At 37.7% G+C, this 14,937-nt stretch overlaps 4 protein-coding genes across 5 annotated transcripts; all 4 read right to left on the bottom strand.

The window, feature by feature from the left end:
- Positions 1-593: 593 nt before the first annotated feature.
- On the bottom strand, positions 594-6,194 carry LOC129797404 (putative sodium-dependent multivitamin transporter). 2 transcript variants are annotated; one of them, XM_055839914.1, is made up of 8 exons: positions 5,881-6,194; positions 3,074-3,199; positions 2,782-3,003; positions 2,430-2,712; positions 2,310-2,367; positions 1,594-2,236; positions 1,083-1,520; positions 594-1,003 (listed from the first exon to the last, which is right to left on the bottom strand). In XM_055839914.1, the coding sequence occupies exons 2-8, from the start codon at positions 3,182-3,184 to the stop codon at positions 956-958; spliced, it is 1,803 nt and encodes a 600-aa protein (XP_055695889.1). In that variant the 5' UTR covers positions 3,185-3,199; positions 5,881-6,194; the 3' UTR covers positions 594-955. The 2 variants fall into 2 exon arrangements, with proteins under 2 accessions (XP_055695889.1, XP_055695888.1); XM_055839913.1 differs by lacking the exon at positions 5,881-6,194 and adding an exon at positions 3,290-3,431.
- Positions 6,195-6,264: 70 nt separating this feature from the next.
- Positions 6,265-7,500, bottom strand: LOC129797410 (EARP-interacting protein homolog). The gene is made up of 2 exons (XM_055839933.1): positions 7,438-7,500; positions 6,265-7,376 (listed from the first exon to the last, which is right to left on the bottom strand). The coding sequence occupies exons 1-2, from the start codon at positions 7,474-7,476 to the stop codon at positions 6,312-6,314; spliced, it is 1,104 nt and encodes a 367-aa protein (XP_055695908.1). The 5' UTR covers positions 7,477-7,500; the 3' UTR covers positions 6,265-6,311.
- Positions 7,501-12,359: 4,859 nt separating this feature from the next.
- Positions 12,360-13,616, bottom strand: LOC129797412 (uncharacterized). The gene is made up of 2 exons (XM_055839935.1): positions 12,825-13,616; positions 12,360-12,759 (listed from the first exon to the last, which is right to left on the bottom strand). Exons 1-2 carry the CDS (start codon positions 13,508-13,510, stop codon positions 12,546-12,548), a joined length of 900 nt encoding a protein of 299 aa, XP_055695910.1. The 5' UTR covers positions 13,511-13,616; the 3' UTR covers positions 12,360-12,545.
- A 59-nt stretch (positions 13,617-13,675) lies between these two features.
- Positions 13,676-14,880, bottom strand: LOC129797411 (uncharacterized). The gene is made up of 2 exons (XM_055839934.1): positions 14,067-14,880; positions 13,676-14,001 (listed from the first exon to the last, which is right to left on the bottom strand). The coding sequence occupies exons 1-2, from the start codon at positions 14,798-14,800 to the stop codon at positions 13,746-13,748; spliced, it is 990 nt and encodes a 329-aa protein (XP_055695909.1). The 5' UTR covers positions 14,801-14,880; the 3' UTR covers positions 13,676-13,745.
- Between the last annotated feature and the right edge of the window lie 57 nt (positions 14,881-14,937).

Below are 14,937 nucleotides of genomic sequence, written 5' to 3' on the forward strand. Positions count from 1 at the left end.
ACATAAACAACATAAAACATAATTAGAAGCATATAAGTGTGCAAAACAATAAAGAATATTCGAGAAATATTGCCATTTATCACGGTGCGGGAAGTGAGGGGAATGATGGGGAAGAGTGAAAAAAATAGCAGTCGCGGTCAACTTCGTGGCAAATTTCTCACGAAGAAAGTGGGAAAAAGGAGTGAAAAAAGTTTTTCCCTAATATCTTCTTCTGCGTGTTTCCGGGTGGCGAATTTGTGATGCAAGGGGCAAGAGGACTATATAAGGAATCTATAGGCACTAACCCGACAACTCCAGGTTGTATAGTTTTGGAGAAAATTGGCCTTCTTTTTGGGGTCGTTCAACGACCCCACCTTCGCATTCTACGTAACTACCAAGGCCTCCGCATTCCAAAGGTTAAAAAAATTATCCTTTGGCGGTTGGGCGTTTAGCGTTCTGGGTATTTGGGATGTTCTGCAACTTCTGTTTTCCAGGACACGGGGATGCTCTCCTAAGTACTCCTGTTTTCCAAGTCAAGGTTTAGAATTCCTTCACAATTGCCACCAATTAAATGTTTATTTTCTGTATAAAAAACAATAAGTAAAACACAAAAATTCCTTGGAAATGCCGTTATATTGCTAATCACGCCTATGTACACATGTTGTCTACATTGATTGATAAGTACATCCAGTTGCAACACTACATTCTTTCTTGTAAATGTGGAAGACTTCTTTTCTTACGCCCTAAGAGCACATTTTTTAACAATTTCTCTCTTCACCTCCCTCCAAAAAATTAATTATTACAAAAACAAAAAAAAATTTGAGCCACCAACTAACAATTTTTCTATATAAAATCTCATGGGCAATATATAATTTTTTATGCATTTAACTAACATAAAATATAGAGTATGTAATACTCATCATTTAAATTCACTTTCTAAACCAATTTTTTTTTGTATCAACAACTGTCTGGATTTTTAGAATTTTGTATTTTCGCTGATGATCTTGTTGCTCGACATATCAACCTGCAGGTGGGAAAAAAAATTGTTTAAACATCAATTTCTTTGAAAGAGTAAAGTGGAAGAATAAAGAATATATGCTTACAATGCCGCCGTTTTGAATGTATTTGGCATAGCGCTTCTTCAGTTGCCAAGCAATTGGTGGTGAGAACAGATCTGTGTTGATGCACTCCTTTGTTTCATCCTCATAGATACACGACTCTCCTTCGAGCTTGAGCCATTTGAGAATGTAGGCCGAAGCTAAGCCCACAAAGAGCGTCACGAGGAATCCCAAGACACTGTACCAGAGATAGGAGAGACGGTATAGCCAAAAGTAGTCAGAATCATCAGGAACGGCGTCTGCAACAGCCAATCGTGCTGAATGAGCTTCTGAAATTGGCGTAAAGGCATAGAAAGTGGAATTGAAGCGGCTATCTGTGCAGCCTTCGGTGGAAAACTCCAACATCTTTACTGGTGGCTTCGGTTGACCAAAACCAATCCACAATGAGAAGATTAGGCCGGTCAGCAGGGCAAATATTGCAGACTTTATAAAAGAAAAAATAAAATTAATTAAAAATTTCTCAAAAAAAAATCAGGCAAAGAAAAATAAATCTCACCCTCTGAGTGGCAACTGTGTTGAACATCCCAAGTGTGAAGAGACCAAACAGGGGTCCACCCACAACGCCAAATACTGTTAGAGCCGCTTGCAGTACACCACCGAGAGATTGAGTCCCAAAAGCAATCCCTATGCAAATAACTCCATAGACGCAAGCCATGAGCTTGGAGGGGAGCGTCGATTTGGACTCAACAAGAGGGCGCTTCTTAATCATCTGATACAGTGGCTTCATGTAATCTTCGAGGGTAACAGCGGCTAGGGAATTGAGAGCAGCAGATACAGTGGAGAGACTTGCCGAGAAAATTCCGGAAACAAAGAGTCCCGGAAGACCTGAGTACTCGTGCATTGTGTCCACCACGAAGATCGGCATCAACTGGTCTCTCGATGAGATTCTTCCTTGAAGCAGTGGGTCACATCTGGCGTAGTAGTAGTAGATGGCGAGTCCACTGAAGGACGTGCTGAAGCTTAGGAGGGAAAGAATGGGCCAGTTGAGCCAAAGGGCTGCCTGGGACGCCTTCAAACTTCGCACTGTCAGCAAACGTTGCACCTGAGTTTGATTCACAGCATAGAGAGACAGGTACGTAAAGCCTCCGCCAATTATTAAGGACCACCACGTGTGTCGTACAGTTGGATCAGGATTAAAGCTATTTTAATGCAATAAATTTTATTACAGAAGGAATTTTTATAATTATTCTGTGATTTATTCTGAGAACTTACTTTAAAAATTCAATACGATTTCCCTCTTCGGCTACACGCCAAATTTCTCCCAAACCACCTGTTTGAAAGATAAACAAATTCTAAGAATTTCATTTGAAAACTTCCACCAAAGTAATTTACCGGCAAGAATTGCTGCTACAATAATGATACTGAAAACCGCTGCAAACATGAGAATTGATTGGAAAACATCAGTGATGAGGACAGCCTTCATTCCGCCAATTGTTGAATAAAAAGTACAAACAATTCCTATTGATAGAACTGAAGCAACTCGAGACATTCCCGTGACAGCCTCAAGAGCCAATGCTGGTGCGTACAAAACAATTCCCATGTACAGAATCATTTGGAGTGAGTACGCAATGCTGGCACAGAGTCTTGTGGCTCTTCCGAAGCGCTTTTCGAGGTACTGTCATAAGAAATATTTCTTTTTTTATATAATTTTCCAGGAATGTAATAAAAGAAAGATGAATCCAACCTCGTAGGCACTTGCGGCTTGGAGTTTGTAGAAAACTGGAAGGTAGAGGTGGGATGCAATTGGTGTGGCGAGCCCATAGGAGATGTTAATGATGACAAAAAGGGTACCAAATTGATAATTCTCCATTGAGACACCGAGAATTGTGATGGCACTCATGAAACTCGCCATTAAACTGAATGAAACCGGCCAAACACTCATACTTCTATCTGCTAGGAGGTATTCCTGCAATTTTTCAATATAATTCCTCCCACTACATACTTTTTACCAACAAGAAGGAATTTCAATGACTCACATTTGTCGTCTTCTGCTTTCCACCCGTAAATCGATAGTACACTCCAATTCCAGCTGAGATCAGGAGCATCACTATAAACACCACATAATCCCATGCTGTGAATGATGCCATGGCTGCGGAATTGTTCTACATTGAAGAAAGAAAAGAAGGAAATAATATTAATCGCGTGAAATTTCAATCATTTGCATACACGCAGCTCAATTTCAGGGCATTTACAATTTGAATTTACTATCACAGGTCAAGTTCAAACTTCCACGAATTTGCGAGAGTGCCCAATTCGTTGCTCCTGCTGGTCGTGAAAGTCAATAGAAAAAGAAGTGGCGTGTCAATCGCACGACACTCAATTGACTTACATTGTTGTGTGCATCAGGTGAGATTACCTGGCAAATATTCCCATAGAAAGCAATAAAATTTTACGACAGATTGTGTCTGGAGTATGATTTAAAGAGACTCACTAAGATAAGACTCTTAAAGTCTCGAAAATGATACATCATTAAATAATTTGCTTAGTACCCGGTATATTGTTCTGTAGAGGTTTGATAACACCTCACAGCGACAACCTCAAAAAATAAACGAATATTGGAGTTTATCGAGTTTGAGAGTCTCTTCACAGCCCTTGAAAATTCTTTTTTTTTTGTTATTGATAGAATTTTAATAGGATCAGTTCAGTACATTTGGCAGTTTTAGAAAACTAAAACATTTAGTGCTCTGTAATTTATAAAGTTTCAATTTTTTTGCTAAAGGAAAATCGTTGTAAGTCAGATCTGAATTTTCTAAACCAGAATAAACTTCTTTAATTTAGACTACCGTTTTCTTCAAACTAGGTTTAAGTTTTTAAAGTCAGTCCTAAGATTTTTAAGCAAGATCTTTGTTGTAGACTAGACTTAAGTTTTTTTTAGGGTCAGGCTTTTAAGGTTTAAAGGTTAGATCAGGCTGAACTGAGGCCGAATTCGTCTTAAAAGTCTGATCTAAAGGAACTAAGGTTCGGCTTAAAAAAACTAGGCCTGTTTTAATAAACGGCTTAACTTTATTTCCAAAGTCAGGCTTAAATTTTTAAGTCAAAATTACATTTTAAATTAAAAAGTTCACGAAAAAAGTGAAACTTATAAATAAAAACTGAGAAAACTGATTTAATATTTTTAAATAAAAAAAATTCTAAATAAAAAGAAATATATAAAAATAAATTTCATTGCCTATCGGGAGATCGACGTAATTTTTAGTATTACGGATATTTAAAAAATTAAGGTAAAATCTCTGGGTCAGAATGTAATGTGAGGTGGTAACCCTGTGCTGAGTTCGTTCAGTTATCCCACTTGGCTTCTTAAGGGTTAAAGTTCACAAAAGACTTCTTTACTTTTCTTAATCTATTTTGGAAAGAACTGTTTCTGTAACTACAAAAACTTGTTAAAAAAATAATCGTAGTGTTAAGAATTAAAATTAATTAATCTAGGTAAATAACCAATTTGTAAAATAACATTGCACATGCTAAAACCTGTCTAAAGCTCTCATAGCTTACACGAATTGCAATTTTACAATTTATCTTAAAAGAGATATAATTCTAAATTCTTCAGAAATTCCATTATCATGTCAGTTTATTTATTTAAGCGAATTTAGCTCTCTTGTACTTTCAGAAAAGCACCAAAATGCGACCCAAAACCATGGAAATTTACTGCTCTAGTGGCACTAAAAATGCACATTGTATGAAATACAAAATCTGTGGTGCTCTATTTTTGGGATCGACTAGCAACTCCTGCATATTGTTGATTAAGCATTTTATTTCTTTACCTAACAATTCGCATTGCAATTCACTCAATTATTAAGAGAGCAGCATATTAAATATGAGCTGTCTTGCTTGCTACTCTTTTTTATTTCACTACGCCGCTATCTTGAGAGATTCTCCATGAAAATATTCATGAAGAAGGCATTTCAATTAGTCTGTCTAAATTGGAGGCAATGAATTAGAGTCAGTATACCACAGATAGTAGATTCTAAATTCTCTTATTGTGTCAATTAAAGAGGTTTCTTTCACAAGACGCGTTATGATTACTTCCAGAAGATTTATTTTTAAGTTTCTAACTGAATGGTTTGTAAAAAAAAAATAAAACAAAAGTTTCGGAAGATCACTGAATTTCTCTTAACTGTGAACTTTTTTCTTCCCACTTTGATCTATTCTTGGGCAGATTTGGAAGGCAAGAAAAAAATGTTTTTGTGTCTTTACGGTTCCTTCCCAAATATCTCAAGGATTTTTTTCTCAACTCTAGCAACATTGTTGCAAATTTATTTCACTCTCGCATTTCTTGCGGAGTCAAAACACGAAGCTGAGTGCAAAAATAGCACAATGGGGTAATTTTCTCGATAATTTCCCAATTAATTGATTTATTTAGGCATGAAATGCGTTCAAGATCACTAAACAATATTGTTGAATTATGAAGGAACAAAAGTATGTACAAAAAAAAAGTTTATTTAAATGTTTATCTTCTTATCAATGAGAGTAGAAAAACCGCGGGCAGCACACGCAAAACCACAGGAAGGCATTAAAAATTTACATTTCTGTGGACCACCGCGAAGATTCACCGAAATGAGTGTCACCAAAAATGTTTTATGAGAAAGTTATCGCGGCCTTGACCCAAAGCTGACAAGTGTTATCAGTTTCCATTGAGAAGCGAAAAGCCAGAGCTCGTATATTGTGCAATATCGATCTGCGTGCTATGCCTCATTTTTCTCATTACATAAATCCCATGCTAGATGAGAGAAAATTTACGGAAAATCAGTGAAATCTGACTCACAACTATCCGGAATGTACTCACCTCTTGCTCTTATGGTAAATCAATAAACTATTAGATAAATATAAACACAATTTTTGGGGCTCTTGCAGTCGCAAAAACAATTGAGGTTATACACTCATTTTTTCCCTGAATCACTTAAAATTCCACACTCTTAAACACTCCCACTGCCCTTAACCATGCTCTATGCAAACATCTCCAAAGTTTTTCGTGGAAAGTTGGTCCGAGGAAATGAAGAAATGAAGAAAATTAATAAATTATTGCACCATCGCGTAAACACATCCGCTCACGAGAAAATTAAAGAAAAGACTGACTTGACAAACTTTATGCTCTTTGCTCTCTTTGCTGTGAGCTTGACTATCGTGCTGTGAGTAAATGCTGTGAGATGAAAATTGAAAAATCTGAACGTTTTTTGCAAGTTTTTTTTTGTAATCATGGAAATAAAATACAGGATTTTATAGCAAAATTTGATACTTATACTGCCGCGGAACCTTGCTTACAATAACCCGCCCATCGTAACTGAGAGATGCAAAAGTCCAGGGATCAGCACTGCTCCACTCCACGCAATACACAGAATCCTCGTGTTGCTCAAAAGTCTGCAAGAGCCCATCGTGGAGACGTTCTTTGCTTCCACCTTCCGTGATTGCATCATCAGCCTGGGCTTCTGAACTAACACTGGATGCACATGTGAGGAGGACTTTGCTATCAGAGCTACTTGAGAGTACCAGCTGATCATGGAATGTGTTGAAACGCACGCTCCAGACCCAGTGTGAGTGATCAGAGCGCACAAAGACAGCCTCTTTTGTATTCCTACTGTCCCAGATCTTGATGCATCCATCATCGCCACCGGTGACAATGTGGCACTGCTTATTGGGATTGCAGTCGATGTCGCGCACAAGCTGAGCATGAGCATCCTCAATTGTCCAAGCTGTGTGATTGGAATCCCTGATGTCGTACGAACGGATGGTGCAGTCATGGAGAGTGATAAATTGATTGCCCTGATGATGCTGCGACCACTTGCCACTAGTGAATTTTGGGCAATTCTTCGACGTCACCTCCGCCACGACTCGTGTTTGACTCTCAGCCCTGGTCATCAGTAGCACCTTCCCATCAACAACTGTTGCCAGAATGTTGCTATCCACGGGATGGAATTCCGTCGTCTTCACTTCACCACCATGCCCATCCAGTGGAAGTTCTTCGGCATTTTTGAAACTCAAAAATTCCTGCCCATCTTCCGGAACAGCATCACCATCCGGAAGGGTCAGAAGCATTGTTCGCATTGACACCTGACTCCCTTGCTGGCTGCTGCAGCAGGACACCAAGAGATTTGCATCATGGGGACTACTGTTGAGTTTCCACACCTCACCGTAGGGATGCGAAAAGATTGTGGGCTTGAGAGCAGCATCCCCATCCTCATTCACTTCCAGCAGGTGAATTTGGTTGTTGGGTTTCAAACTCTGTGTAGCAATGAAAAAGCGAATCTCATTGTTTTCCGCTAGTTGTGACACTAGTGCCCTGGCCTAAAAAATCAGAATCTTTATGAATTTTGAAAAAAGACACAGGAGATCCGGGAGAAAATACCTGAAATTCCAGGCCGTAAATTGAGATTCCCTCATCCATGGAAAAAAGAATCACAAAAGTGTGGTTATGTTGGTAATCAGTCGTGTTCAGCTATGCATTTCTACACCGTTGGTCCGATCGCGATGAAATTTGGTGCAGAGACTACTGATACCAGGCGGTTTTTACCAACGACATTCATTTTCCCCCCAGAGCCCCCTTCGTAGCGCCCCCATATAAAATTCGTGCTTTTTTGACTACTTTTTGAATTTAGCGCTATTTTTGGTACTTTTTGCTCAAGGGAAAATGAGATGGATGCATTTTACCGCTATCCGTCTCCCTCACACTTTCAGTTTTTTACAGTTTTCTCGCGTTTTCCGCCGAATTTTCCGGCCGGAAGTAAGTTTTTGCAATCAGGAAGCGACGCCGCGTCGAATGGCATCAAAAATTCCAAAAGTCACGAAAATTCATTTCCGGGAAAAAAAGTGCGTGTAAAATCCCCAACCGTCAAAATTTTCAAATTTGTAACCCAACCGTCAAAATTTTCGCGGGCCCCAAATTCCGCACGGAGGAGCTCCCCGAGGCTCCCAGAGCATCCGTAAGTTCCCAGGAGCGCAAAAAAATGCGTTTTATGCCCACAAATTTGGGAAAAAATACGGATATCACGAATTTTGTCGAAATGCAAAAAGAAAGTTCGTTTAGTTCAAATTTTATTATTTCATGCCATCTCGTATACAATATTAAATCCGCTAGATGACACTATATTGAAGTTTTAAATTCATAATGAATATTGACGGTTGAGTATTTTCAGTTTTTCAATTTTCTTCCAAAAAAAAAAACAATAATTTCCCGATTTTTGCAGACAACTTTCATTTTTTTCGCATTTTCATAATTGATTAATTGAAATTTTAATATGTTGTAGTATTGAGCGAGATATCAAAATCGGTTAAGCCGTTTAGCAAATATGAGGGGCTTTTCAAAAGGACAGCTTTATTAATTTTGATTAAATTACACTCAAATCAAAGGTTTTACAAAACTCTACAACTTTTTAGAACATTAGAAACCTATTGAACCATTCCTTATGGCCCTTATGGACAAAGAATGCGATAAACTGTTTTTTTGTAACAGCAAAAAGTAGCAATTTTTGTTGAAAATTACCGAAATATTTATTTAAAAAAAAACTATTTAAAAAGTCTTTCTTGGTCTCGTAGAACCTGAGATATAATGATTTTAATTTTCCAATAAAGCTTACAAATAAAGTTACACGCATAAACTTTACCTAAGAATACGTTGCAAGACACCAACTCTTAAAACTGACGCGTTATGATTTTTCCAAATAGGATAAGAAATTTTCCTGCATTGAATGAATGAACCAAGACAGTGTGTATGAAAATTACCTTGAGTATAGCTGCGGTATGTTAATTTATTCATTTCTTTTGCCACCTCTATCATATTCGATCAATCAATAATAAAAAATATTGATTTATGGACAAAAAAAGCCCCTGGCTGGACACAAAATATATGGAAGCAAGCCGGCAAAATTTTTGCATCAGCTCAGACGGAGATTAAAAGTTTATAAGAAAATTTCGCAATTCTCAGGCAGTACTGGTTCAATGTCGCTGTCTGACACGTTGTTTTTGCCCTGTTTTCTTCAAGAATGAAAAATGTTCAACACGTTTTTTTTTTTGGGAGCTCCCCGAATTACTTGCAACAAGAAAGCTCTGAGAACTTTTTCTTTGCAGCTATATATGCTCAAAAATTATTGTATATAGGTAGCGATAATGTAGCATTTCGTAATTGCCACACTAAATCACTTTCGTCGTGTGCATTTTTTTTTCTCTTACATCCAAACTGTAGAAATGCGCAATTTAAATGAGTCTCAATGGTAAAAATTCCTCAGAGACCGACAACGACGATAGTCAATCGATTGCGGAATTTCGTGTGAGGAATATACAACGTGACAATTTTTGGAGCAGGAGAATGAAAAAGTGGGTTAATTCGGAGTGTTCAATGAATTTTTTTTCAAGAATTCAAGATTGGCATTGGAAGACAATGGAGCTGAAGAATTATTTACATCACAACGAGAGTCAAATTGAATTGTGGTCTGACTGTATGACATTCTATGCTTGTGCAGTGCAAGACAAAAGGTCCCCCAAAAAGCGACAAATAGCACCACTCTTGTTCGGGTGTGGGCATTGCAAGTAAAGAAGAAAGTGAAAGGGAATCGAGGTGAATTCTGAGAGAACATTGAGCTCCCCAAGCTCAAGCGAGAGCTTTCCAAAATTCACTTCTTCCAGGTGTTCTTTCCACAGCACAGGCTATGTTGCAGACACCATAATTGCCCATATCAATGTCTCATTTAGCAAAGTCGCGGTAGCATTAAATTGAATATAAAAATTTATGAATTTTTCCATGAAATTACCGCACTCAATTATTTCGAATTTTCTCTCCTTTTTTTTTAAATTATTTTATTTAATTCTGAAAGTTGTTGAAAAGTTGTTCGAGAAAGCTCTCAAGCGCTCTAGAAACTATTTATTATGATTTTATTCTTTTTTAAAAAGAATATTAGGAATGAATTTTATAAAATTTACGAGCACAAACGACGAATAAAAAATTCACATAAAGTTAGTAATCGTGATTGTTTTACAGAAACATTTTGGAACACGTTTAATTGAACTCGTAATCATTAATTTATTGCGTGAAAGTGGTGTGATGGAATAATTTGTTGATATGTCTAGTTTTAAATGAAATTTAATGGAAAATTTAAGCATTTAAGGTGTTTCTGGTCCCGGTAAATTACCTGCGCATTTTATTTTTATTCTCTCACCATTGTGGGACGGAAATACGTTACAAGAGTACTCAACATGGGTAAACATTCGGTGAACGCGGTACAGCAACTTCACTCATCTGTTGATCACCTGGTGAGGCAACTTATATGGATGTAGATGCACATTTAAGATCTCACGGTGACCCACTGACCATCGGTGCGCGAGATGAGTTCAATTGCAGCGCAAGATGATGGTGCGGAGATCAAATTGCATCACATTTCGCATTGAATCAAAAAAATGTATCGAATTTGCCTTCTTTCTCTGCTGCACGACTTTTTTGTGTGCAGCCTCTCATATGCTGATCTGGTGCGGTGCAAAACACGTTTCCCTTGAAGTGAGAAAAAGAAAATCTCAGCCAAGTGAATTTTGTGAGTGCGAAATTCCATAAAATTCGACCTTTTTGGGCCCGGGAATTCAATTGATGGCGCGAGCATGTGGGGTCAATTAATTGTAATCCCGCATGGGTATTGCACAATGATGTGTGCTGAAAATGCATCGGACAGCAACAAATTGTACCAAAGATCGCCTCAAGATCCCTCAGGGTGATCGCGTTATTTGAAGCATACTGATTTCCTTGGATTTTTCACTTCTCCACAACACCCAAAGCTTTCATGGAACGTCTGTTGTTTCTTTTTTTTTTACAGGCAGCAAATTTTATGGCATTTTCTTGAATCTAAAAGGTAGGATTCAAATGTCACTGGAATCAATGTTTTAATTAATAATTGTCCAAGCGTGTGTGTTTTTTTATTATTATTAAAATCCACTAAAAGCTATTATCTGTGTCAACTCGAACCTTCATTATATGTATTTTTGGGTGAGTGCTGAATGCAGATCATTGCGAAAGTGATCGTCAAGTTTTGAAGATCACCAGAAGATTAAAAAAAAATAATGAAAAATGAAAAGATGCAAAATTAACAAATTTTCGAAAAAAAAATATACTACACGTGGAAACAATTTCTTATAATTTTTAGTAGGGGAGAGCGGGGCTAATAAAGTCACTTAAGGGTTTGGAAAAAGCCTAAAATATCATATTTCCTAGCTAGATAGATCAAAATGATCTGAGAAAGAGTTGTAGGGCAGTAAATTTCCTTAAAAAATGAGCTATACATTTCGTTTTATCTATTCTGGAAATATGATATTTTTAGCTTTTTCTAAACCCTTAAGTGACTTTTTTAACCCCGCTCTCCCCTACATATTATTATTTTACTTTAAATGCAATTTCTTGAGTAGCCCAACCCCTCTTTTAGTTATATAACTTTGCAATCGCAAAGATCACAAACCTGTAAAATTCGGTTTACGCTCACGCACATTTTTTGGGCAAAAGAAATTATATTCAGGTTGAATATGATGAAAAATTTATTCAAATGAAATCCACAAGAGTCAAATCTTCAATCTGATTCTAATTCAACTCTGTAATGTGATCATATCGTGCGATCAATTGTATAAAAGTCACCATCAAGTTTACCTTTAGGGCAGTCTTCAGATGGTCACAAAATTCTCCACCTTCAGAGCTCCTCCGACACTTAACATCAGCTCCACCTTTAGCTCATTCGTGTGATTGATCAAGGTTACCTATATGGCTTTTTACTATTGACCTTTAAACTATGATCTTCGTGTGTTTGAGCGATTATGCTAAGGCGTAATGGTCGTGGTAAATTAGCATGACTTGACGGAGTCAAATGAGGCAGAAAAAAGTGAGAAAAAATTGCCAAAAAAAAGTTGTCTAAATTGCGAAATTCATTCATTACTAAAATAAAAGCTACACAAATATGTAAATCGAAGAATTGGGTTTATTGAGTAGTTTTTACTTGAAAAAAAAAACTCAAGAATACCGAGATAACGGCTAAAAGATCACTGATCGCGGTGCAGCAAAAAACTCGATCACTTTTCATTATGACTTTTTAGTAGCGGGAGAATGTCAGACACGCTGGCCAGACCTTTCTTGGCACTTGGTGTTTTTTGGGCAGAAATCGCCCCTCATTAATTTCCGCAGTTGCGATTTTTCTTGGCACAATCGCATAAAGCTGCGCATATTTATGATTTTTTTGTTAATGTAATTTAAAGAAATTTAAAAGCTTTTCTCCGCTAGGAAACAAGGAGACTCAAGAAATAAAATAATTTTTTTTAATCATAATAAATTAATTTTAATTAATAAACTGAATTTCAAAGACTTCATAATATTTTTTAGGATTAGTATGAGAATTTATGAATTCATATTAGTGAAAAATGAAAATGTACTTTTGACCTTACATTTGGGGTCAAAAGGCGATAATGAAAAATGTTCTGGAACTTTGTTAAATCATTTTAATCAGATCGCAGGAACTCCGAGTCTGAGCCTGATGAGGATGACTCGAAGTCAGAAATATCAGAATCATCGGCTTCATGGAGTACAACATCGATATCCCTGTTTTTCAAGTTTTCCAATGCTCTAACAACGGGATGGTTCCGCGTAAATTCGTACATGCCATTGTATCGGAGACAAATTTCCTCCAAAGTGGGGCATTTCTTTGCAAAACGCCTGTAGAAGAAAAATATGTAGAGAGAATTAGTGATGCAGAAATTAATTAATTTGCAGAAACTTACAAAGCGCATTCGTTGTCGTCATTAAGATTAGCATTGTGAATGTCCAGAGATTTTAATTTCGGGCAGTGCTTGGAGATCGTTAGGAGGCACGGTCTGATATCATCGTGTCGCATGGCAAGAGTAATTTTCTCCAGGAGAGGCTGTGCCCTGAAGAAGTCTCGGGCACCGCGCACTGTGATCTTCAGATGGGTCAATTCCACTTCCACCAAATGAATCTTGTGCCTGGTCAACCTCCGGAGGAATTGATCATCGATTGGGACGCAGACAAGAGTGAGCTTGGACAGATTCATACAGTTGGCGAGTGGAAGGATTCCAGCAGTGGTTGTATTCCTCATATGCCTAATTGAGACTTCCTTAAGGTGCGGATTGTTACTCAGGAACTGGTGCATCTTCTTGTCTTTGAATAAATTCATACTTGTGAATTCGCATTTGCGCAATTTTGTGCAGTACCGGATTGGAGTGTATTGGTTGGGATCGTCGTTTACATCGCGGTCCAAATCATTGGACAAAGAAATTTCCTTGAGGCCCTTTTCAAGCATCACTTCTGCCATTTCCTTGCACTTCCGGGAGCACAAACGAAGTTCCACAATGTTAAACCAGTTCAAAAATCTCCCGATGCGCACCAAGGCATTATGTGGGAGATCATAAATGGTAGTGGGTGAGTCGGATGTGGTCTTATTATCCATTTTCAGGTCACTTTTCACTTAATTATCAGGGAATTTTCACAGAAAAATCTTCTCCAAAACGCCTTACGTGACGAATTTAACGGTTAGCGTCCTTTTCAATTGTGACAGCAGCGACATTAGCGCCACAGTGTGGTACAAATGGTAAACCCAACATAAAAAAACGTGTTTATGTTTTGTGCATTTTTTTTTGTTTTATTTATGTTGAAACAATAACAATTAACAAAAGATTCACAATCTACTCATAACCAAAGTGAAGTTCATCCCCATCAGAATCAACAAGATCATCAGGATCAGCAGAAGAGTTCGATTGTGAGGATTCTGTATCAAAGGTAGGAACATAGGTCTCTTCTTGGACATCATATCCATCCGGTTCACGTAGAGCTACCTCACAATTTTTGTTTATTATGTGAATGAGTATTTCATCTTCATATCCGAATTCATCCCTACTGAGGCATATTTTGGTCAACTTGGGACAGTTATCTGGAAGATTTCTGTAAAACATAAACACCAAAGTTAGTTCAGGAAATGCAATGAAATTATGTACAATATTTCTTACTTAAGAATATCGTGGACGTCGGAGGTGTAGTAGGCGTTATGAATGTCCAGGTATTTCAATTTGGGGCACAAATTTGGTAATTCAACAAGACAAGGCTTAATGTTGGTATCTCTCAAGGCAATGGTGATCTTCTCCAAATGAGGCTGATGAGCTAAGAATTCTCGTAGCTCCTCAGCATTGATGTTCAAATCTGTTATGTTTACTTCCACCAAGTTCTTGTTGATTTCATTGAAGGCCTTGAAGAATTTCTGATCAATCGGCATGCGAGACAGGGATAATTTTTTAAGATTCGTGCAACTCCTGAGAGGAAGCAGACCATCGGATGAGATTGCTTGACAACTGTACATTTTAACTTCTTCGAGATAGAGATTGTTTGTCAGGAACTTCTGGCAGATATCGTTGTTGAGTTTATCCATGTGCTGGAGAACAACACTTCGAAGTCGCATGGAGTTCTGGATGATTGTGCGGTAGGGGCTCAAATTGTACTTCCCATCCCCGTAGATTGTAACTCTATCCAATCCCTTGGCCAGCATACAATCTGCAATGTCTTTGCATCGCTTTGAGCATAAGCTAAAGCTGTACAAGTCGTACCACGATAGGTACTTTGCAATCACCGTTACGACAACATCGTAAAGTGGCAGATCAAAAAATGTTGCCCTAGCTGGTGAAACCAATTTCTGGTCGTACTTCCTTTTTGGCATTTTGAGAACCATAAACTTGAGAGATTTTATCATAAAATTCGCACAAACAAAATAAACAAAATTCTGATAACAGTAAAAAGTAGAAAATTTCGTGTATTTTCGGTGCTACCCAGCATCCAATGTGTCCCAGCGGCCTCCCAGTTAAAAGAGGAACTTGGTTTAGGAAACAG

The sequence above is a fragment of the Lutzomyia longipalpis genome, chromosome 1 (genome assembly GCF_024334085.1).
Source record: "Lutzomyia longipalpis isolate SR_M1_2022 chromosome 1, ASM2433408v1".
Taxonomy (NCBI): domain Eukaryota; kingdom Metazoa; phylum Arthropoda; class Insecta; order Diptera; family Psychodidae; genus Lutzomyia; species Lutzomyia longipalpis.

Coding starts and splice junctions, on each gene's coding strand:
- LOC129797404 (XM_055839914.1), bottom strand. CDS start 3,184: ATGGCATCATTCACAGCATGGGATTATGTGGTGTTTATAGTGATGCTC. Junction 2,713..2,781: donor AAGCCGCAAGTGCCTACGAG/GTTGGATTCATC, acceptor TTCTTATGACAG/TACCTCGAAAAGCGCTTCGG. Junction 1,004..1,082: donor ACATTCAAAACGGCGGCATT/GTAAGCATATAT, acceptor TCCCACCTGCAG/GTTGATATGTCGAGCAACAA.
- LOC129797410 (XM_055839933.1), bottom strand. CDS start 7,476: ATGGATGAGGGAATCTCAATTTACGGCCTGGAATTTCAG. Junction 7,377..7,437: donor TTTACGGCCTGGAATTTCAG/GTATTTTCTCCC, acceptor CTGATTTTTTAG/GCCAGGGCACTAGTGTCACA.
- LOC129797412 (XM_055839935.1), bottom strand. CDS start 13,510: ATGGATAATAAGACCACATCCGACTCACCCACTACCATTTATGATCTC. Junction 12,760..12,824: donor GACGACAACGAATGCGCTTT/GTAAGTTTCTGC, acceptor TTTCTTCTACAG/GCGTTTTGCAAAGAAATGCC.
- LOC129797411 (XM_055839934.1), bottom strand. CDS start 14,800: ATGATAAAATCTCTCAAGTTTATGGTTCTCAAAATGCCAAAAAGGAAG. Junction 14,002..14,066: donor GACGTCCACGATATTCTTAA/GTAAGAAATATT, acceptor TATGTTTTACAG/AAATCTTCCAGATAACTGTC.